Below are 24,965 nucleotides of genomic sequence, written 5' to 3'. Positions count from 1 at the left end.
TTTTCATGAATTTTGATATATTCAACAGCGCTCACGATTAAGTATACGAATTAGAATATGAGCGCTTTACATGTTATAAAGATGAAAAAAATTAAAGACGCGAAGTAAAAAGCTCTTAATTTTGAGGTCCATCAATTGCTAATGAGTCTCGAAACTTCAAAACATCAATTCATCAGCATTTATCACATCCCTAACTTCGTCGATTAGGGATAACTTTTCACGCATGCGCACACAACTTTGCCACTTTGAAATTCAGTCACCCCATTATTTACGAATCACCCTCAGTACCATTCCGCACCCCATGACGATAGCTCCTATTGCGATGTGACGAGAAATCCGAAACTTTTACGCGAATTCCCTTTTAGTTTTGGAAAAAAATGTGATAGTGGATATGGAACAGTATAAATTCCCAAAGAGGAATGGTGTCTATGTAAAGTTTAAAAATATTACTTATAAATGGAAGTGAAGTTTCTGGTTTACCTAGTGTTGGCTGAATTGGTATTTTTCATTAATGGGCATGTGGTGACAAGTAAGTAAATTGTCTTTATTATTGAGACTTGTTTAAGCCTGTTTTCACTAAAAAACTGGTCTCTTTTCATCATAGAGCAATGGTAGATATATAGAAAGAGACGTACTTTAGGTAAGATAAATTTTTGTACAAGAGAAGCTCAAATAAAATTAAATCGTTAAAATATTTTAGATGTTGAAAAAGATGAAGGTAGCAAAGGAAAAAATGATATTAGAGAAGAAATCGAGAAACCTCTCGACTTCCTTACCAACCTCCCAAAGGGCGAAATCAAAGATTACTTCTTACCAGCTGTATTTCCCAATCACGAGGAAATGGAAGAGGACGAGGAAGAAGATGAAGCAGAACAGACCTATTTAGACTATGAAGATAGTAATTATAAGGACCCAACCGAGACCACAATTAAAAACGATGATTCTCACATTGATGATAAGATCCCACTACATCCAGTTAATGATAATCTACCAGTATTCTTGCTTGAACCTGAAAATACGTATGTTGTTAAAAATAAGCCAGCTATTCTAAAATGCAGCGCTGCAAATGCTTTAGATGTAAGTAAGGATGAATAAATAAAACATTATTAAGAAATTTTGATGATGAAAATTAAGGAGGCGACTTAGTTTAATATTAAAGATTTTTTGGGGCAAACAATAATCAATTCAATGATTAATTATATAACTTAACGTTTTGACAATAAAGACGAATATATGACGTTAATATAGCCACATTTCAATGGGCCTTTATCGTTTTAAATAGTGATTACTGTGACTTAAATACAATTTCTTTGTGGAACGGGAGACTCCCGTTGTATTTTGAAACTGAATAAATTGAGAGAGAAATTGTATTTAAGTGTGAAAAACTCTTATTGGCATCCAAAGATAATGGTTATTAATATCGTATTATTGTAGGTATATTTTAACTGTAATGGAGTAAAAACTCCATCAACGAATTTCGAGTTTGTGGACCCTCAAACTGGAGTCAGAATTATTGAAGGTGAATATAAAGTGACAAGAGATAAAGTCGATGAATATTTTGGAAGTGAGAAATTCCAATGCTCTTGCTTTGCCTGGACTAGCAGAGGTCATGTGTGGAGTCAGCCTGCGACGATTGAACTTGCTTGTAAGTTAAATAGATGTTATAATGATTAACATTTTAAGACGAATGAATACGCTATATAAAAATGTTATATTAGTATAATTGTTACTGACAATGCTTGAAAACTCTTAGACACGTCAGGAGGCTTAAATAAATAATTGTTATTAAGATGTTTAAATACATTCATCGTCCGTCAAGGCAGAATAAAAAATACCATCCGTATCACCTTGACGTCTGTCGTTCCACAACTAAGTTTCTTAAGACAATTTCAGCCACGTACCACCACTATGTGGATTGCTGCCCAATGAAGAATTTCCGAACCAATTCAAGTTAGGGCCCTTTAAGAAAAAAACATCCCAATTCTTATAAGGCCGGCAGCGCGCTTGCTGGCCTTCTGGCAGTGCGAGTGTCCATGGGCGGCAGTATCTTAAAATCAGATGAGCCTTCTGCCTTATAATGGATAAATTAAAAAAAAAAAACACACACACAATCAGCCAGCCTAGCCAGCTAATTAAAGACAGTAAAATTGTGTATTGTTATATTATATCTTAGTATCTTAAAAGTTTTAATCTAAGAAATCCGTTACAATATAAACACCTTTCCTTGAAAGCTTTATACGGTAGTTTTCTGAAGCCTGTAGCAAGGTGATCACATAGGTTGAGCATGGTGCTAAATCCTGATACCCACAGCCATGTTGGATCCCCCGGTTATATTTTAAATGAATAAAATTGCTATAGCTGCAAAAAATTTCTGATAAATTTCTGATTCAAGTGTAACGTAAGGTTATGTTTATTAATATATATTAAATGGGATGGTTATATTTTTGTAAATATAACAATAGTTTTTTGCGATATGAAGCACTTTGTGAAAAAGATTTTACTTCAATATGTTTATATATAGGCGTATCACAATAGCACCCCAATCCTAGTGAAATTGAAAAGTGACATTCCCATGAGAGCCTCCCTAAAAGCTCTTTGAAGAAACTAGTAATAATTTTAGGCACGCGGACTATATTCTAGCTTTTTTTTGCCTTTTTAACACATGTGTTAGATTTAATGTATTTTTTTTTCAAAAATGTGTGCGTAGTAGTGTACACACGTAAGACGTGAAACTTCTTTAAACCTTATTTTTCGAAAAATTATCTACTCTATGCAACTTTACAGAAATTGGTTAAATAAAGTTTTACAAAACGCCATTACTACCAAGATTATTACAGAATTTTATAAAATGTAATAGAATTATTACTATCATTGTTAACGTTTATGTATTTTTGTTATTAATGGCTTCGAATCAACCGTGGTAGGGACAAGAAAAAGATGGCGTGTAACGGAAAAATGTGACGGTAAATTTTTTTCCAACGCCGATAAAGAAGTTTGCTTCAAAAACATTAAATTCTATTTATATTCGCCAATTGAAGTTGCATAGTTGAGCGGCAAATAGTCCAGTAACTTGGGTCGATTTTGATGTTGTGTAATAATAAAACTAATATGTTTATCATCAAAAACTCAAATAAATATATACTTAACTAAATTAGATAAAATCTAGGAGTTTGGCTCGGGTCAAATATTAATGGCATAGTAAATCTTTTTTGGCTAGTACTTGACAATTTAATTGTTGTTTAAAGCATGTACTATATCTATATGTTAAAATCAGTGCTGGCCTAATGGATTCAGCATGCGACTCTCATCCGTGAGATCGTCGAATTGATCACAGGCACCGTCAGGCACCGGAGGCTGATCACCTACTTGACATTGATCATTAGATTGCCAAATGATTATGAAACAGTATCTAAGGCCCAGACCTAAAAAGTTTGTAGCGCCCCTGAATTAAAAAAAATATCTATATATTGGTTTAGCTAATGTATTCTATAAAATTTAATATTTGTAATCTATGTATCAACGAGAGATTGGCTCAATCCTGGTAACTGTTATATGACAAAGAGAAAAATCTTGTCGTAACTTCTGATGCTTTTGATTAGGGCTTCAAAAATTGGTTCATACGGACTGAAGTTGCAATAATAGTTTTGACCATTATTATTTAAAAGTAATCGGTCTTAACACATACTTTATTCAAAGTATACGTACGTAAGATGAAATCGGTTAGTGTAATAAGATTCATTATGGATATAATAATACAGATTTATATATAAGATAAAAACTAATTTACTGGGAAAATAGTACAATTTGTTATACAAGGCGTTTTCTATTAAAAAAATACGACTAAATATATGATATGTTAATACATCTCTATTCTAATATATTATTACATATATTTGTAGATATAAAGAAGCATTTCATATTAGCACCCCAATCTCAGCTGGTGAAATTGAATAGTGGTGTGGCATTCCGTTGTGAGCCACCCCAAGCGGCGCCATTTCCACAAACGTACTGGCTGAAAAATGGCGGACCCGTCGTAGCTGATGAAAATGTTCAAATAACTAAAGAAGGCAATTTGCTTATTAAACAAGCCACTTTATTGGTAAGATTACATTTACGATAAATATAGGGTTTATTGCTTTAGGTATTGATACTAATTAATTTATTGTATCAATAAAACAGGTGTAAAACGACCGAATGTACTCAATTATCATAACGTGATATAATTTGTTAGTACTTTGGTTAGTTAGTAATGTTGGCATATAATTCCGTCTGGAACCAACTATTATAAAAAAAAAACTATTTAATCCAGTAACTCTCTGTCGTATATTGATTATTTTTGTTCTACTTATACTTTTAATACATTTTTTTTATAAAACAAATTCTTGTATTGTTCCCGTTTAAGGTTCTATAAGCCTTTATAGTTTTATATTACTAAACTGATAATTATTTTACTATACATTATTTCGAATGTGTATTTAAAAATCTGACGCCAATGTTTAATACTGGACTTTCCCATCTCATCATAAAAAAATGCCGTAAATTGTAATATTGTATAAAATTTATTTAGGGTTGGGAAAAAAATATCTGAGCGTAGAATAAATTACCAAAAAATTTTTTTCTTAAGATAAAATTTGTTGCTCAAACAAGGTGAATTTCAGGATATGGCCAACTACACCTGCGTCGCTGAGAACGTAGCGGGGAAAAGGATGTCTGAGCCCGCCCTATTAACGGTCTTTGGTGAGTTGTTAACAAATTTCAAGACAATATTACATTTTAAAATCCTTGTATACATATATTGTATTGACATTTTAACATTTTTTTTTGTGGACGTTTATAAGTGTACTTGGTAACATATACGAATAAAGTTAGTTCGAATTTGAGTTTCACTTTGTTTATTTTATAGACTAATCTTTTTCACTGTGAAAAACATACATCCTAAACCTTCGACCCCGTCGACTTTTTGAACCAAGGCACGCCGGTTTTTCACCATGTATTCCTTCATCCATACCAAAATTCCATTAGTGGACAGCCGGGGATTGAACCTACGACCTCAGGGATGTGAGTCGCAATAACGCCTATAGTCGCAAGTCGAAATATAATAAATCTCTAATATCTTTATAATTGCCAACAATTTTTTAGTGAATGGAGGCTGGACGGCATGGTCTACATGGAGTGACTGCTTCTGTGCTGGACAGCCTCGTGAGGGTCGTGGCAGGAGACGAGTGAGGACCTGCACGTCCCCAAGACCTATGAATGGCGGTCAGGCATGCGTAGGACCTAGTATTCAGAAAACGCAGGATTGTTTTGACTGTGATTTAGGTAAAGAAACTTTTTTAAACCTTATTCACTTAGTTAAGATATCTCTAATTAAGTCTGCTACATCTCTCAAATGTCATACATTATCTAATTGAGTTTTTTATTTCATAATATTAAGTACTTATAGTAGTCCAGGTTGGTGAATTTATAAATAAAATCTTTATTAAGTAATCATAGTAATCAAATACATGGTATATACAATTTTCTAATCCTACTTAGAAATAATTAACAAATTTTAAATTTTTTCGTACCTTTAACGCTGACAGCATTACCTCGTTGTATTGCGATACTTATAAATAATATCTTTCTCAGATGTTTATGTAGACACTTTGGATGAGCTGGCTGATGAATCTTCGGATATTATTATTGGTAAGAATTGTTATTAATATTTTTCCTTATATGTTGAATTAGTCAATATTGCATGGTTGTGCTCCTAATAATAGAAAATCACATAACAATGATCTGACTGCCAATTAAGAATACTACTGCGTTTACCACCCGTGTGTGTCATCCGATATGTGTCACCCATATGTGTAATTTATATAAAATAGTAAGAAAATAAGAGGATCAATCTTATAACGTATGTTATTTGCCTTTGAATTTTTTCCAAGTATAAAACATATATGCCCAGTGAATAAATTAGTAAGATGTACTGTACATAGGAGCATATTTCATACTGATACAAATATCAATTAAACAGACGTAGAAATGTGTGCCTCATAAAGGGTGTCACTGTGTGTAGGTCGCTGGTCAAAATGGTCGGAGTGGTCTCTTTGCGACTCGGATTGTCTACAAACGCGTCGTAGGCGCTGCGTTACAAGCACGGCCTGCCTCGGAAAGGATTATCAAGTCGCACAATGTTCACTCTGTATTCGAACTTCGAAATCTGATCTGCTACATGACGGTAGATACATTTTTTATACCCACCTACCGCCCTTACAAGAAAATTTATTTTAAACGTTAATCTTGGTTTTTAATGTCTAGCAGACTAACATACTCTCGTCTCTGTCTTTCATATTGAGTTGAGTCTGTCATGAAAAGAGAGACAATTATCTACAAACCAGAATAAACTAACGGTACATATTAAGATGTATGTAATATGTTCATGTACATATTTTGTTTTTAACTAGCTTATCCCTTTGTTTCCTTTTGATGATTTTTTTCTCGTGCCTAGCTTCCCAACCTTTTACTTGCAACTGGCATAAAGTTACAACTATTGCCATAATATTAAAGAACTATCGGTACTTACGTTGATGATTATTTATGACACAGTCTTAATGTGATAAATTAGAAAAACACATTAACTAAATTAAAAAAAATATTAAAAGTATAACCAAACAGGATATATGTATATTTTGATGAACCTTGTGCATTGTTGGCCGGAAAGGCTGAGTTCTTAATTTGGTTGGCATGCTTAAACATAGAATATAAGGTAACATATCATTGTGTACCTAATAAGAAATAAATAAGATTTTAGTTATATTTTCGTTCAACGGAAGTCATAATGACAGAACATTCAATATTCACTTTTGGTTTGTTTTAGTTGAAGAACAAACGACTATGTTATAAAATCTATATTAATTCAGTTTCAATACAAACAAAAACGGTTTTCAGCAATTTCTGACATGATTTTCGTTTACAGGTTCATCATATTGGCCATTATTCATAATAGTATCAATAGCATTCCTAATATTCATTATAGTCGCTGTGTTAGTTATAAAATATATGAAAATAAAAATGACTGAAAACTCACCCTACGTAAAACCACCGCCAGGTAAAAATATAGTATATTTATTTCTAGATAATAAAGATGAGACAATTCTAATCTAATCTAGAGCTAATTCAGATTTTGACAGATGACAGTTTACAGCTGTCTAATGATATTTGATGTTCGGTGCCATGTTCTGTTCTGACGTTTACACGTCACTCAAAATTAAATTAAAACTATTTCTTGCCTTGCTTAGCAACGATATTGAGCAAATGGGACACACAATTTTAAGTCTCACAAGAAATGTCAAATTTTATATTACATTCAGAATCCCAGATTCTGTTTCGTGGAATAATTAGTTTATGTTTTTGTAGGGTCTAATTATTTTGGTAGCGTGATAAAGCGAACACTTACAAACCAGCCAGACTTGATCCACGAGGAATTTCAGACAGTAGCATTAACAAGACAAACGCACAGACCACCAAATGCCAGTATCCGGCACGAACATTTGTATGAGGTGCCTCAATTGGCTAACAGGTTAGTTTAAAGTTTAGTAATAATGGGCAATTTTGTTAGGTCAAGTTGTTTGAAGTGAAGCTTCTTGTCACATTTTTCCGTTACGCGCCATCTTTTTCTTGTCTTTACCACGGTTGATTCAATTGAGATTTGAAGTCATTAATGATAGGAATAATAAAGTAAAATGAAATAATTATATTATTTGTATTCATACAAATAATAAACGCCTTTTGTCAAACTTTATCTAATTTTATTTTATTTAACCAATTTCTATAAAGTTGCATATAGTAGATAATTTTTCGAAAAATAAGGTCATTAAGAAGTTCACTTCTTACGTGTATACACTAGTACACGCACATATTTTTTTAAAGGCACACTAACAAAACACATACAAACAATTACAGAGAACACATGACACACAAAAATAACACATGCACGTACATCAATGACAAGATGGCATAACAATAAAAAGGAAACATTACAATGATAAAAGAGAAAATAACTTATACAATAAAAACAAAAGACAATAAACTAGATTAAGCATATTTTGCAATTGTTATCATTACTATTATTTATTTATATAAATTTACGGTTAGGTACCGTGATTATTTAACGTAACAATAGTTTAAAACTTTAATTAACTTTTCAGCGTTTCATAACTCGAAAGTGAGATGTAAATACAAGATTTGATATTATAAATAAGGGAGAAGTTTCTCTAGGATCTTTAGGATTCTAGAATTTTTCGTTCTAGTACTTTATATATAATACAGATCTACTGGAATATTGCATTTTTTTCGTAGTTACAGATTACAGGCGAACAAGTTCTTAATTAAAATAAATGATGGTGTTAAAACCTAAGAGAAGTTGCCGGATGCGTAATAATTAAATAATAATAATACAAAACTACTTTATAGAGTTATTATATTCATATTTCATATTTTTTGCATTTCTTCTCAATATTCCAACTCAGGATTTTTTTGCAATAGGCAACTTTACTGTATATTTAAATTGTTAAAGACATTTTTGTTTTTATATTAGTATTTTTACGTATTTATTACAGCTATATGTCACCAATAGACCATGAGGTAAGCAAAGAGCGAAAGCCGAACGAAAAGATTCTCGCTTGCAAAGACCCCGTTGAGTCTGAGCGGTCTGACTCCAGCTGCTTTTTGAGTTGTGAGTGTTTTAAAAAATCATTTATTTTTCCAGAGTTCAACACATTATTAAATACTCTTTTATGGTCTAAATATCCTCTTAACTTACTTCTTATATAATAAATAATATAATTTTATTTTTAGCATTTTTTACCAATGACACAAATGAGTTTTAACTAATGGTTGTTTTAAAAATTTAGCATATCTTATAAGTACATGCTAGCATACGAAAGGTATGCGCTTTCCAGCCATGCAATGCTAGTTGCGAATATGCCCGCTGCGCCTTAAAATAATATTAATGACACAGAAACAGAAATGTGTCTTCCCCAACACTAATAAGGAATTTATTCAGCAAAAACCATGTTTTTTTCGAATTTAAGACAATTCTCTTCCAGCTGGCTCATCATATGGCAATGAAAGTGTAGAAATGTCGCCATCATTAAAAAACCATGCCTCCATCGATTCTAAAGTCAATAATTTTTTGGAAACTACAACGTCAAAGATTGTTTTGGGTGATGGCGAATGGTTGAATTTGAATAAGTGTGGAGTTAGTTTATTTATACCCGATGGGGTTGTGGAGAAAGGGGAGGAACTCTTCTCCCTTGACGTCACTGATGAAGAATGGAATAGGCCGATATTACAAGAAGGTGGGTTATAAAAATTATACTCTTTAGATATTGATAATATCTTGCGTTCCCGCAATTACCAAACAGGTTTTACATTGTTTTTTATGGAGTCCAAGGAGTCAAACAAAGGCCCATCTTATGTTAGGTGATACGGCCGCCCATGGACACACATATTGCCAGAAGGCTCCCAAAGAAAGGCCTTTTAAGAATTGGTTTTATCTCTGTATCTTTAATAAGTTACTTTTATATGGAGCTTTAACTTTTAAAATAATTTTGTTAATTAAAATAAAGTTATGGAATTATGTCACTCAATATCAGCAAGGGATAATAGGAAGAACATAGATATTTAGATTTATTAAAAGTTTAAGTTGGCGCCTAGGAGACCAGTACCAGTGGTCCCAGAGCTGGGGCTCATTGAATAATGCTGGTAGCATTATTCATTAGGTCTGCCACAGAGGTCAAACTTTTTAAATTTTGCATTAATTTTCTATTTATCCATTTTTAATTATTATTATTACTATGTAGGTTAAAAATATTATAAATACTATATATTTCGTTTGGAAATGAATTTTATGAATTAAGAAAGAGGAAAAGTGTATCTTTTTAAAGGAAATAATTTACTTTAAAAAGATACACTTTTTTGAAGTATTTCAGTCCATGCTACCAAACTTTGTTTCTATTTACGTATAGCATTCAACATTAACCTCTAATTCACCTTGTGATTGCTCATAAATAACGTGACCCAGATGACATTTCAATACCCTTAAAATATCACTCCGACCTACTTAATAGTAATTAAAAACAGATTAGCTTGTCAGTATTTTATTTTATATTTCTATTAAATATTAAAATTATATTCATAATATTTCGGGATATTTTTCATCTACTCGTTTATTTTTACTCTTATTCTGCACTCTCAGATTTTCCAACATCACTCATAAATCGCGTTAAATTTATTAAGCATTCCTTACAGGTGAAACTCAACTCAGCCCCGTCATCAGATGCGGCCCCAAAAACTTCCACTTCTCTAAAGCGGTCGTCCTCACTTTCCCGCACTGTGCAGCTTTAAAAAGCTCAAGCTGGATGCTTTCAATACTGCAAAAGCCCGAGGAAATCAACTCAAGAGAATGGAGAAAAGTTCTAACACTCGGACAAGAAACTCCGGGTACACCAATATTCGCTCAAGTCGACCCAACTAAAGTTTATTTAGTGTGTGAATTTCTCAGTGACTTCGTTCTTATAGGCCGAAGTTTCAATGGCCTAGATGCGAAACTGTTGAAGCTAGGCATATTTGTTAACAAAACCAGCGAAGACCATTATTGCTTAAATGTCAGAGTGTGCAATGACACACCGTACGCGTTTTACGAGTGTTTTGAAAACGAAAGGCGCGCAGGTGGTTACTTGATGTGCGAGCCGAAAACCTTGTATTTCCAAGAGAATTGCTCCGATCTCTGCTTCAACGTTCGAGATGTAGGAACGGGGTGGAAAATACAACCGGAAGCCAAGTACCAGGAGCTTTCGTACTTACACGTTTGGAATATGAGCGTTAGGTCTTTGTACTGTGTTTTCGGGTTGACCCAAATCGACGAGATCAATTGCCTGGAACTGAACATAACGGTGTATCAGAAACAGAAACAATCGAATTCCGTCAATTTCAATTTGAAAACGAATGATTTTAATTCGAATCTCAATTGTAATAAACGATTTAGCTACTCGGGCACGGAGATGGGATATACAGTTAATATTCTCGAGAATCCATTCAATTATTCGTCATTATCGAAAAAGGAGGACAAGTATGATTTTATTTACAGGAACGGAAACAGGAATTACACGATGGACAATAATTATTATAGGATTAACGTGTTGACGAAGTCCGATAGGGTGATATTGTGTAAATTGTTGGATAGCCAGTCGTCGAAAGGGAACGATTGGAGATTGCTGGCTGAGAAATTGAAATTGACGTCGTATTATTACTATTTCTCTAACACGTGCTCTCCCACAGAGAATATATTGAATCTGTGGATATGTAGGAACAACGATGCGAATATGTTGGTTAATTTGTCGAGGATTTTTAGAGAGATGTCGAGGGTGGATTGTGCGACGGTTGTTGAACGACGATGCTTTCCTAATTAGACTGATCTTAAATTTTATAATTGATGGATAATTCAATTTATCGCCCTTATTCATAAAAATACCTTTATGACGGCGTAAACACAAATTATCAGAATAACGTTAAAGACGCTTTAATAATGCAATTATAATTATTTCATTATGAATAAGGCGGTAAGTTTGTTGTAAATATGTTTCTGAACTTTTAAACTGTATGATAAAAAAACACGTTATTTCGTTCAGGCATATTACAGTAAGTAAAAATACCCGATCAACATAAAAACGGTGATATTTTATTTAGATCTGTTTAACATTTCGTACCTCTCATTATATGATTTTATCTTATGTAACAAATGAACACGATAGTTTAAACTTAGATTGATTTCACGAGTGATAAGTTTTTAACGCACAATCGTTTCAAATGTAGTGATTTTTTGTAACAACAAGTCATTGATGGAATTGATGAACTATGGCGAGTCATTCTTTAAGTTCAATGGGATTTATGGTTAAATGACGTCATTATGTGCTCTTTATGTCAATTGTCAACTATTCTTGATAATTGAAATCGCTTTTTTTATGCCGCGGTTAGATTGATGTGTCACCACTATGACCCACAATTTTACAGGTATTACGTATTATTACGCAGTACGCCAGGTATGGCTATTTCTTATTCATCAATTCCAGGGTCAAAGTTATAATAAAACGTTATAGATATTATAATAATTGAAGCACACATGTAATGTTGAAAATAAATGTCAATTGTCATTATGATTCAAAGCAATTGTCCTATCTTTGACAATTGACTAGTTTCGTCAACGTCAACGTCAAAATGACATTTTCAGAAACTGATTTATCGGATAAAAAACTTTACGCTAAACATTAATTTCTATTAACAACATAGAACGCGTTTATAACTAAGCAATTATTAGATATTCGCTATTTATATTACATCCGATGAATCGGTTTACAAATATCACGTAATGTTTTGTAAAATATGTAGGCCAAACAAAAGAGTATGTTTTAAACATAATAGCTATGTAAAGAGTACCAATAGAATGGTATAGATAAGAATAGTAGTGGTTTAAATTTTTGAAATAAATTTTTAAAATATACATGTTTTTCATTCATAATAATTTGTATATATATCAAAATTGATTGTGAGGAATTCGCTTCGAGTTAGTTAGCGCTGCGCCTTCATAAGTTCTCAAGTCATTTTCACACGAATTTATCCATTCTATAATATATTTTCATAAGTATCTAATTATCCTCATTTTGACATGTGTGATGTTTTAGTTCAATTTTATGTTACTGAAAAAGTAAAATATATAATTTTAAACAGCAACAGGAAAAGTAATTAGATACATTATCGTTAATTGTTAACGTGAAACGAAGTTCGCGGGGGCAGCTAGTAGTTCTATAATAAAAATAAAGCCCATTTATTTCCAACAACCTTAAATAACATTTGTATCTTATAAGTATTCATCTAAAACTATGTTATTGGAACCACATGTAGGATAAATGCCTCCTCTAGTAGAACTTCTATGTTTCCTTTTTTTAGTTCGTTTGTTAGAGTAAAATCCACCTAATTTCTAGCTTTTCCATCCGGTGATAGCCAGGTCCATTTTCAGTTTTTTCTTTAAGTTTAAAGCATGTTTATAATGCTTCTTTTATGTTTTTTCTTGATGAGAAAGCTTAGCGCGTACAAGCCAGGCGTTTCTCCTTTATAACATATATATTTATCTTGTTTTTTAACATTGCATCCCTTCGTATAGCGGAAGTTCCTGACTTCCGCTATACAAGTATGTCTATTTCTATTTTTTGTAGTGAATGTATTATTTATGTATTTTATGTATCTTATCTCTGACACTAATAAAATGTACCAATTTTTAGAGTTTTATTTTTGATTTTATTTTATTTTATCTAGAGGGTTATAGTTTTATAATAACAGATTAAGTTTAGTAGTTTTTTGTTATGGGAAATAAGGTCGTACTACCATCTTAAAATATCTCAATAAGTTGAAGCATCTAATCAAAACATCTTTTAATAATAATTTTAATTATTTTTATTTGATTTTGTTCCCTTTGGAGTAGAGACTCTTGGGCTTGGGCCGGGTTCAAGAGCACAGACGCTAATTAAATTGAAGTTGACGCCTGGTAGATAGTACAGAACAACCCCAGGATTTTTTCTGGCTCAACGAATAATTATTGCAATAGAGCGAGAAAATGTTGCCAGAATTAAAGGAGACTCAGAGACCAAACATTAAAACTAAATTTAGTTTTATAATTATCCATTTTCTATTATAACTATATACGTTAAGAAAATTGCAAATATTCTAAATATATTTCAATATATAAAAAAGTACATAATATACAAGCGAGACATACATTCTCTCAGCAGACATGACGAGCATACCAAGCACAGAATGTCTTACGGCGTGGACATTTGCAGAGCAAATACCAGGAATTGACATAACATTATTGGTAGCATAAATATTTCTATAGATTATAGGTAGTTCCAAAAACACGTTGACCACTGCCATAATCTGTTTCAAAAGTACTAAATTTTTCTGAGTAAATAACCTAACACTTGTCGTTCATGGAAGAATGGTGAATGATATTTTTAGGCGGAATTTTAAACGAATTGAATTAAATGAATTTCGATATCAATATTAATTATTCGCAGCTCTTAATCAATATCACTACGTAGTATTTAATTCGATGTGATACATGGTTTAACGACGTCGTGTGTTCTTTAGGTAAATTATCAACTATTCTTGATAATTAAAATTACTTCTGATATGCCGTGATTTTAATGGATCCTAATTGTTAATGGATTTTACTTTGCTTTGAGAAGCAGGTGAGGCTGTAGTGTTCTTACTAATAGGAAAATGGACGTTGTATATGACATCAACAGCATTTATTTTAAGCAAAAATGTAATGTGAAATAATTTGTATGACACAGATCCCGTGTTTTCTGACCTGGATACAGAGTATTAAAGTATTTACGTGAGGGTTGGAGGCACCCGCGATTGCATTGTTAAATAATTGATATCAGCTTCTACATTGCTCTGTATTGGTTTGCCGTGTGACATGAGTTAGGGCGTTATAGTACGGGAATAAATTTAATTAAAATATATGTATTGTGGTATAATCTACTTATAATAAATGTGTTTTGTTTTTAAAAAGTGTCTTTGCCGCCAACGCACTCGCGAGCTTTCTGACATTGAGTGTGTGCATGGGCGGCGTTATTACTCAACATTTGCACCCTATTTATTTATAAAAAAGTACTCTTCAGTCAAAAATAACAGTCAAAACCCATTGTTTTTGGCCTCTGATTTATGTATCTGTTTAACGATATTAATTATGTTCTTAATCAAATTGGTTATCAGCACTCTATAGGTCTTTAGGTCCGATTTCTAAAAATCAATCTAAAAGGTGATCCACCTCCTGTGCCTGACACACGCCATCGAATATTTGGGTCGTTTCCTCGCGTTATTTTGTTTCACCGTTCAAGCGAATGCTGACAGAAAGCCTATTGGTGCACAGTCGGGCATCGAACCAACGACGCCAAGGTTGAGTCGCACGCTGAAGACACTCGGCCAACACTGCTACTCAAATACTATATTTCCAGTATTTTTTTGCATCACGGCTATATCCTATCACTTGGGAAGCGACTTGAGTAAGGGTTTCACGAGCTGCCTTTCATTTCTATTAAAGAAAGCCCTTAATAAAGATGAGGGTGTATGGTATGCGTGAGGCACTGACTTTTAACACAGTACTATTATCATGCATTGATGCCTCGTGGCCTATATACATATATAAATATTTGAGGCACATCTATCTTAGGTGTGTACCCTTCTTACCAACTCATGTATCCGAATTTAGTTACTCTTGGGTTCTATGGGCTACAACGTGTATAGAGTACATCGAGAATTTTAGCTTGTGTTGTACTTAATAGGAGCAGTATTGTCCTAGTAGTTTCAGCGTGCTACTCTAATCCCTGAGGTCGTAGGTTCGATCCCGGCTGTGCACCAATTGCCTATTTTCTATGTGTGCATTTAACATTAGCTCGAACGGTGAAGGAAAACATCGTGCGGAAACCGGCTTGCCTTAGACTTAAAAATTCGACGGCGTGCGTCAAGCTCAGAAGGCTGATTACTTACTTCCCTATTCGTACTTAATAACATAGTTTCATGCTAAGGACAGTAATCCATTATGGCTACGTACGTATCGTCCGCCGTGAAGTAACAAAAGTACTATTATTTGTTAGTGCCTGTAATAGTTATTTAATTTTGGTGTTTTTTATCATATAATTTTGTTTTTCCGAATTCATTTGTTATGTCTGGTTTTTTGTTTCGTGTATAAATTTTATTCACTTTTTGTTCATTCTTGTCAATTTAGGTTCATCTGTTAGGACAGAACTTTTTATAAATAAATAAATTTGTGATGAAAATTTACAGTACACTACCATGTAACCATCCTTTGAGCTATCTCTATAAATAAATACAGGGAAAATATTAAATATTTGTAACGAATCTAATAAAAAACGGCATTGTTCTTCAGGCTATAATTATGTCCAAAATATTTAAAAACATACATTAAATAAAATAAAAATCAATCAGTGGCGTCACAATCCTTTTAGTTGTCAATCTAATTCACAGGGTCGAATCGAAAATCACACTTATTTGGGTCTAAGACGGCTTGCTTCCACGATGTTTTCCTTCATCATTCGAGCGAATGTTATATGCGCACATAGAAAGAATTTCCATTGGAGCACAGCCGGGGTTCAAACCTACGACTACAGGGATGAGAGTCGCACGCTAAAACCACTAAGCCATTATAGGCAACAATATTTCTTAAATCCATCATTGTACCTACGGGCCATACCTTTAACTACTAACTAGGACGGTTAATATACTAAACTCGATTAAATTAAGGTTTAATTTGTATGATAAAGTATAACGCGTTAAGCAAATTTGATATAACTACAAACATCTTGAACAATACAAGAATATTTATCGATGTTTTGAGATATAGACCTGTCATATCCTTGTTCACACCTCATTGAGCGTACGAATGTTTATCAGAACCCTCCAGTGTGTTAAAAGCATAATTTGTTACCTTTTGTGATTCGCGTGGAAACATTTCTAATACTGTCAAACAAATTGCATTTATTTCTCATATAAGACAGGGTTTTTGGTTTCATACATACACTCATATTATTCATAATAATAAGCCTTTATTCATTCACACCTTAGTGACATATATTTTAAAAAAAATACCATTCTAAGATCCGACAAGTTCCTTCACCTTTTCCCACCCTATTTTATTTTGTTCCACTGTCATCTAATTTTTTTGGATCCCGGCGGCCCATCGCTCTATTGGTCTATCCTCGTTCGTGTTTCCTATTGGAACCGTCCATTAAAGTATTTCCGAACCAAATCGACTTAGGGTCCTTCAAAAAAAGAGCGTACCAATCCTTTAAAGGCCCTCAAGCACTTGCGAGCCTCCTAGCAATGTGAGTGTGGTGGCGGTATCACTTAGCATCAGTTTGCCTCCTATTACATTTAAAAAAAAATGTTTACTATTTTAAACCATCTGTCATATGTATATGACACTCATATTAAAATGTCTTTAACATTGAATTCTTTTAATAGAATATCTCCAAAATGCACTAGAAAATAAATACTATTTTTAATCATAGGCCTCATAAAGCTAAAGCCGGGCGAATGGTTAAATAAAGAGGTTTAAGAAAATTAAATCTATGAAGAGATTATGGAAAAATTCTTTAAGGCGTCAAATTGTCTGCCCACAGAACGTATTCCATTATCTATGGACAATGATATTGATAATGATATGATTGAATAGGTTTACGTATACATATATAATTCTATATAAAAGAGACTACATTAAAAGATGTCCCACGGCCTTTATTTTTTAATAATACAAATCGAGATCAAAAGATTATCACTTCATTAATTTATAAGACATAGTTTCTTTTTCATTCATTATTATTAAATCTATATATAAAAATTTATCCCTATTTCCCTTGGTCACGGCATCACGCGTGAACGGCTGGACCGATTGCGCTAATTCTTTTTTTGTTGTGTTTATTATTGCCAGGAGAAAATTGCGCAGACAATTAGAAACTGAATACTTTTGTTACGATGACATATTTCTTTTTTCATGTGGCGTTTGACATAACTTTGACAGTTGCGTGCTGCAATTATCGTCAAAGAGTATCTAGAAAAAAAGGAATATCGTTTATAATAAATGCTTTCATCGGAATTATTATATTGATAAACACATATAAAATAATTATAGTCGCTAATTGTTTGTGGCATTAATCTTGAAATTCCAATTTCACTTGGCAAGGTATATGTTGGAATAGGCGTCCAACAAAACATTAAAAGAAATACAAACAAAGAATGTTCTATATCATAAAGCATTTTTACCATACCATACCAATTCGAAATTAATATTCATAGCTAAGACAGGACAACGTCTACCGGATCCGCTACTTTAGAGAAAAACAAATGAATTAAATACAATTTCCTATAAAAAAAGTTCATCTATCGACAATGAGCTTTATACGTTTAAGAAACAATTGAATAGAAAAGTCCTGAGTTAAAAGACTTTGACTTTAACAAAGAAGATATTCAATTAAGACTTGGTGTAAGTTAATTGCGACTAGCTCCCAGAAAACTTCAATTTCCTTCGAACTCAATGGGATTTCCTGCGGTCTTGGATCAAAGTGGATCAAAGACAAGGTCTATTAAAAACAAAGCGTCAACCTCCGGGTTTTTTGTAGTCGGTTATATGGGAATGTAGTACGTATTTCCATCAAGATTTGTTGACAGGAGGCAAACAAACAGGCTCCTGCGACACCTGCCTGGTTTGCAAGTACATTGATGGCCTTTTAGATAATGGAACGGTGACCTTGACCTTGAACCAGCACCTAGACTTACCTGTAACTTATATATATATATATATATTATATTATATACATAGAAATTTTGAATAGATAAATGGACACTACTTTAAAATGTTCACTAAGTCCTCATTCAAGACAAACAAAGCAATTAGTACAATAAAAATAGAGTTTTTAAAAATATTTCTTTCGTATAGATTTATTTTTTATTTATTTATGTATTTATTGTATAAGTGTTCTTAATATAAAGGAAGTTGATGTGGTGGAAACACAAACTGTGCACAGTTTTTCTATCCACCAGGAGGTCGAACATAATTAAATCATTAACACACACATATATATACTAAGGCCAGTGACATATAAACTATAACATTATAACAATCAAACCATTCAAACGATTAAATTTGCACGTAAAACGTCATAAACAAATCTAAACACTGACGCGCCATAGATAGCCGATGCAAGAAACCTGTTCTTGTCGAGAATTCTCATTCACATACAGGGTTCCTATATTCGAATTTTTTTTTAATGACGTATATAGCATAATTTATGTTATGCATAATTTATAATTGTTTGACTTATGTAGTATTTTTTTAATTTAAATTTAATATTGTTTCTTGTTATATTAGTAAGAAGTGTAGCTGGTATCGAGTTTATTAAATTTGGAATAATGTAATGTAATGTTTTTTTCCCATATAAATTATTGTATTTGGGTAATAGAAATTCGTTTTTTTTAATTTTCTACGTGTTGAGTAGTGATAGTGAGTTTTAATTGTTATGAGGTAATTTTCTGTAAAGTAGTTTTCATTTAGTAATCCTAGTTGCACTTTCTCGTGTATAGGTATAATTTTGAAAAATGCAAATAGCTTTCTGTAGTCCACTTTATATTGTGATTTTAATTTTATGGGAGCAATTATTTTCAAAATACGTATTTGTATTGCAAATATTTGATTTAGATAAGTTTTGCATGTTCTCCCATAGCTTGAAAGTGTATATGTTATAATGGATTCGGCTAGTGCTTTGTATAATAGTAGCAGAGTTTTAAGAGGTATTTTATTTTTTATTAAAGTGAATTTGGCAAGTATCGCTCTTAGCCTATCACAGACAGAATTAATGTGCATTTTCCAGGAGATTCGGTCATCTATTGTAAGCCCCAGGTACTTATGGTTATGAACTAATTCTAAGGCGTTGCAGTTGCAGCTATTGGGGTACAAGTTATAAGAATGTGCACATGTGTGGTTGTGTAAGATTAAGTTGGGTGTACGTGAGCTTAGATTGTGACTGGATCGGATATGCATGAACTTTGTTTTGTTAGGATTTAGTACAAGTCCAACGTCGTGGGACCATTTAGCCAATGTATCGAAATCAGATACTACAGATACAGATACAGATTACAGATACTGAATATTAGAGCTTATTATAGTTTATTTTAATCCTTTTCTATCAAAGTGCGTATCAAACGAAGGATCCCTCTGCGGTGCGATTTTACGTAAACCGATACGACAAGATTTCAAAGTTGGATAATTATTGTTTTATGGAGAATTAAGGAGTTGTGAACACCTACAAAGCTGTGCCAAAGTCATTGGGCCTGCCCATAAACAAAAAAAATGTAATTGACCTTTCTGCCGCATGCCTGAAAATTAATTATTTTCCCATGTCCAATTTATAACGCCGAAGTTAATTTATTATAACGGATAAACAGAATTTTTGCGATAAAGAGTTATCGCATTTGCGATAATAATAGATAATGGTTTAATCGTTGGACCTCCAGGTTTAAAGCCGCTTAGATTGTTCCTTCTTCGTTCTTTACTTAATAACTGGTAGTTAATATAAGACAGAGTGGAGAACCTACTGCAGCTAAAAGACAGCAATACAAACAGGGTGACACAGGACCGCTGGATGCTTCTTGTTTCGGACGCCATTACTCATTTTGGGTCGCAGAGCCAACGGAGTGAAGTAAATATATGTTTAAGGGGCCATTTCATCGGCGTTGTACAAAATTTACTGTCACATTTTTTGGTTACGCGTCACATTAATCCGATACGGGCCACATTTTTCTGTTACATGACATATATTTTTGTCCCTACCACGGTTAATTCGAAGATATTCGAAGCCAGTAATAACAAAAATATATAATAACGATAACAATGATAGTAATAATTATATTACGAATAATGAAATTCTCTAATAATCTTAGTACTAATAAGGTAAAATAAAATAATTGTATTATTTGTTATTATCATAGATATGATAATAAAAACCTTAATACAAAACTACAGACTTTGTTTTAACTTTAGTTTAACTTGTTGTAGTTGCATATAGTAGATAATTTTTTAAAAAACAAGGTCATACAGAAGTTTCACCTCTTACGTATGTCCACATTTTTATTATTGACGTGGATTTTATTCGAAACATATCGTACTCGTAAGACATCGTAACGGATAGTCTAAAGTGCCGGTACTGTGTTATAGCCGTGAAATCGTTTAAAAACACTTCCCAAGTTCGTGGAGGGTTGCTTCTAATTGGAGAGTGCTTAGTTCACGAGCTCTTCAAGCTCCTTATAAAGAGCTGTGGTAGCTGTCTAGCATCTAGGGTTAATTAGGAAATGTTTAAAAGTTGGTTACCGAGGTACGGTTTCCTTGAAGTTTTCGGAGAAATGCTTCATTTCTAGTCTGCAATTTTAAAAATTAATGAAAAAAACAACGGCTCATGGTTCCAGATATTTGTGCAGCTATATTCTCCTTAAATAAAAGTATACAATAAACGCATGGTCAAGACATATATTCTTTCCATTTCCCTGTATGGAGTCGAATCATAGACGCTTTCGAAATGTGGTGCTGGCGACGTATCCTGCGTATTCCCTGGACACCCCATAGGACAATGTCACAACTCTGACTGGATATTACCGAGACGATTTGAAGCATTTGTCTCCAGAGAGTGTTGCAATATTTCGGCCGGAGATGATTTGAAGATGGAAATTGAGATCGGCAGAGATGGAAGCTGTACAGTTTTCTGTCCCAATTTGGGGCATCACAAGTACATCGTAGGATTAGGTTTCACCATCTCTTTGTAAGTAAGGTTACGTGTCCACTAATATATAAAATACGGACGAACGGACAAGGCTATATGTCATACCAAATCACTGAGGCTTAGTAATTAGATGTTCATACAATCAAATACATAAACGAAATGATAATATTTAAATACGTTTGAATACATTATTAAAAATTTGTATTTACTATACCTCGTCCTACAATCTACACCAACATCAGTATGATGTATTGATATCCAAAATCGCTTTAAACATTTACTCCTATCACTAAGCGTAATAAAAGTTACATACAAATAGAAGATTTCTTTAGTATTTCCCAATATCCATAAACATTGTATCTCGCAGTACAAAAACTTAATATAATTCAGGATTGCAGGGAGTAGAGGACAACGATGTAGATATGTACTCCTATATTGCTCATAACATGCGAAGCTAGAATAACCATAAAAGTAATTTTTAAAATATCATTAGCATATAATTTTAACAGTGATAAGTTTCACGGACTCACGGATCTAAACTTTATTTAAAGATAAACAAATGAAAAAAAATATCTGCAAGTTTATTTTCATTATGGTACAAAAATAGTATGGTGGTACAATCTAAATTTGACATATTCTGGCGTGCATTCTTAAAAGTAATTTTACATAGACATATGTATGACAGTATGAGTCGTATTACTCGTACTATAATTTTTATATTATTTGTAGTCATAAATTAACATTATTAAATTATATTTTATTAATAATATAAATTATTATGTATTATAAACTTTGTATAATAAAATGAATAAACTCAAAATTTACTCGACTGATTTTGTTTATCTACCGCCGACATTATCCCCGAGTAATATACGTTAAATCTAGTTACGCTATACGTAGTTTTGTATAAAAAGACTGAAGCTCTTTTGTTCCAGACTCCATATCCTAAAAAAAGTACGGTCCCTAATATAACGTATTTATTAAAGTAGATATGAACTGAATTATCATATAAATTTCTCATCAAAACGGCGCGTTCGTTTGAAATACATAACTATAATGGAATGGCTATTTGATAATATAAAAGATAAGTGTTATTGGGCGTAGGTAATCTGTTTATAAAATCGTGTAAAATTAATTGTAAATAATCCTTAGATTGTGAATTTTTTGAAACTAAACATTAATAATATGATACCTGCAGCTGAGTTTTATCATCGGACATCGAGGCAGAATACTAAATTCCATCGTTCCACAACTGAGCGTTATTTAAGGCAGGTTTTCGCGCACCACCGGTATGTGGATACAGCTGACCATTGAAGTACTTCCGAACCAATTCGACTGAGGGTCAAGAAAAGAGCGTCTCAAAGCCTGCCTTTTAAGCAATTCTTAAAAGGCCGGTAACGCACTCGGGAGCCCTCTGGCATCGAGAGTGTCCATGGGCGATTTTATCACTTAACATCAGGTGAGCCTCCTGCCCGTTTGCCCCAGCTATATCGAATCGACGGTAATGTAGCATGCTTGTTAAACGTCTTTGTCTGTCCTAATACTATTTTGAGTTGAGTTTGTCGAAGACTGTTTTTATTTAAACATATAATATCTACGTAATAACCATTCTAATATGAAGAAATTTTATTTATTTCCAAGGTCAAAATCATTTAGTCATATAGAGACTATGTACACTTATGAACATAAAAAAAGACATAAATATTCATTATATACGTACGTACAATAATCTTAACGTACATAGTTATAAAAATAATAAATAGAAAATTTAAACAAATCTTAAAAGTTTGGTCCTGTGGCTGTGTACCTTTAACGCTGGTGGCATTTCCGCGCTGTTCTGCGATACTTATTCGTTGAGCGAGGGAAGCACCGCCTATGGCGTCCAACCCAACCGCCAAGAGTCTTTACTCCAAATTATTATTTATTTAACATTTATAATGAATACGTAATAGAACCCGACTTTCGTTTACGTGCTTATAAGTATGGTAGATAATAGGGATTAGGGAGAAGGTTTTTGGCGAGTTTTTGAAGTTATGAATGTTTAATATGCTTTTTCTAGCCAAAAAATAAAATACAAAAGTAAAATATCATAAATTTTACTAATACTGTATAATCTGAAATAGATTTTGTTTTGTCAAATAACCTACAAGCATACTTTTGCGTCTGTTTTATTGTTAATTGTTGTAATCGAGACGACGATTAGCCTTCTACGCCAGAAAATTATTTTTTCCTAGTATATATGTAGTTATACGTAGTAGCTGTTTTTAACTAATACTAGCGGTTTTAACACGGTCTAACTTCTGTGCAGAGTAGGCTTGGTCTAGTGAATCTTATATCCGATCATAATTTTTTTAAATGCTATATAGCAGTTGGTTAGACAGATTGATGTGTTTCCACCTTTCTGAAAAATATTTATTTGCCAGGAATCGGTTCAAATATGACCACCATGTCTTTAAATTTGCATTGACTGCCAGTTCACAAATTAAGGGTGTATATATAATACGGTCGGAAAGATCTCTGTTTTTCATTTAGTATTTTGTATAATAGGATACATGTTCCTTCACGTGACCTAGAATAAATCACAATAACAATGAAGTGAGAACAACAAGCAGACAGTAGAACAAGGTACGAGGTAGTAAGTGGAAAAAATTTGGTCTTATACTAAAGTGTACATCAGCATAAACAAAGTATAAATTTATTTGCGAAACATTTACGGTGGTAAAGCGGTTTGGTTTGTTGCCAAAGAGAAAACAATTTGCACTCATTCAAAAAGGACCTATAGTGGATCTGTGCCAGAACGATTCTTGTTAAAAAGTTCGAATCAACGGTACGTCGCTTGTACTAATGCAATATGGATTGCGTAATGCATACAAATGTATACTAGATATAGTGAGTTGGCATTTTCAAAGACTTAATTTAATGAAATCTCTTAGAATGTAGGGGTTGCATGCAAGATGCATTTGACAAACATTTAGTGACAAGTAGGCTTTTACATTTCTTCATTTTTATATATTAACTTAATTTAGTCTCTAGTATTATTTTATCAAATACTGGCACTGTTAATGCCTTATAAACATTTAAGCACTTTGTCTTTGTTATAAATTAAATAATAATATACAGAGCAGTGACCTCTTACATGATATTAAAATTGTCGTCCCGTACTCAGTCCCTAGGTCTAAAACCAGAAATATCTTCCAAATTCCTCATACAAAAACCAAACTAGGAGTCCAGGGACCTCTCTTTCGAATTCTTCCCGAGTTTAACGGATTGAATAGTGCTTATATAGCTGGATATATTCGGTAGTGGGCTGATCGGTTTTAGAAAAAGCATTGTTAGGTGCCTATCTCGAACCTAATTCCCTGTTTTGCTGATGATTTTTTTGTATTATATGCTTTAATTGTATTTTTTTATGTATATGTTTTAAAACAAATTGAAACACTTATGTTTACTTCAATTTTTATACATTTTAGATAAAATATTCAGTAGATTAAGAACAATGTATGGTGTGGTGAGCTTTAATAAATAAATAATTGGCAACTACGACACTAATTATGAAGAGGTTGATATTTTCCACCT

The 24,965-nt window shown here is 32.8% G+C and overlaps 1 protein-coding gene across 1 annotated transcript; it reads left to right on the top strand.

The window, feature by feature from the left end:
- The first annotated feature begins 343 nt into the window (after nt 1–343).
- On the top strand, nt 344–12,492 carry LOC123712481 (netrin receptor UNC5B-like). The gene is made up of 13 exons (XM_045665589.1): nt 344–529; nt 701–1,077; nt 1,435–1,645; nt 3,900–4,099; nt 4,659–4,737; nt 5,140–5,319; nt 5,629–5,685; nt 6,059–6,220; nt 6,959–7,090; nt 7,399–7,561; nt 8,601–8,716; nt 9,090–9,341; nt 10,294–12,492. The coding sequence occupies exons 1-13, from the start codon at nt 457–459 to the stop codon at nt 11,451–11,453; spliced, it is 3,162 nt and encodes a 1,053-aa protein (XP_045521545.1). The 5' UTR covers nt 344–456; the 3' UTR covers nt 11,454–12,492.
- Nucleotides 12,493–24,965: the final 12,473 nt, after the last annotated feature.

This window comes from Pieris brassicae, chromosome 7 (genome assembly GCF_905147105.1).
Source record: "Pieris brassicae chromosome 7, ilPieBrab1.1, whole genome shotgun sequence".
Classification (NCBI taxonomy): Eukaryota; Metazoa; Arthropoda; class Insecta; order Lepidoptera; family Pieridae; genus Pieris; species Pieris brassicae.
The sequence above is the reverse complement of the archived record's forward strand: the minus strand, read 5'-3'. Positions and strand labels throughout refer to the sequence as shown.

Excerpts from the sequence above, each read along its gene's own strand:
- LOC123712481 (XM_045665589.1), top strand. The coding sequence starts at position 457 with ATGGAAGTGAAGTTTCTGGTTTACCTAGTGTTGGCTGAATTGGTATTT. Across the intron at positions 6,221-6,958 it reads ATCTGATCTGCTACATGACG|GTTCATCATATTGGCCATTA; the intron begins GTAGATACATTT and ends TTTCGTTTACAG. Across the intron at positions 9,342-10,293 it reads TAGGCCGATATTACAAGAAG|GTGAAACTCAACTCAGCCCC; the intron begins GTGGGTTATAAA and ends CATTCCTTACAG.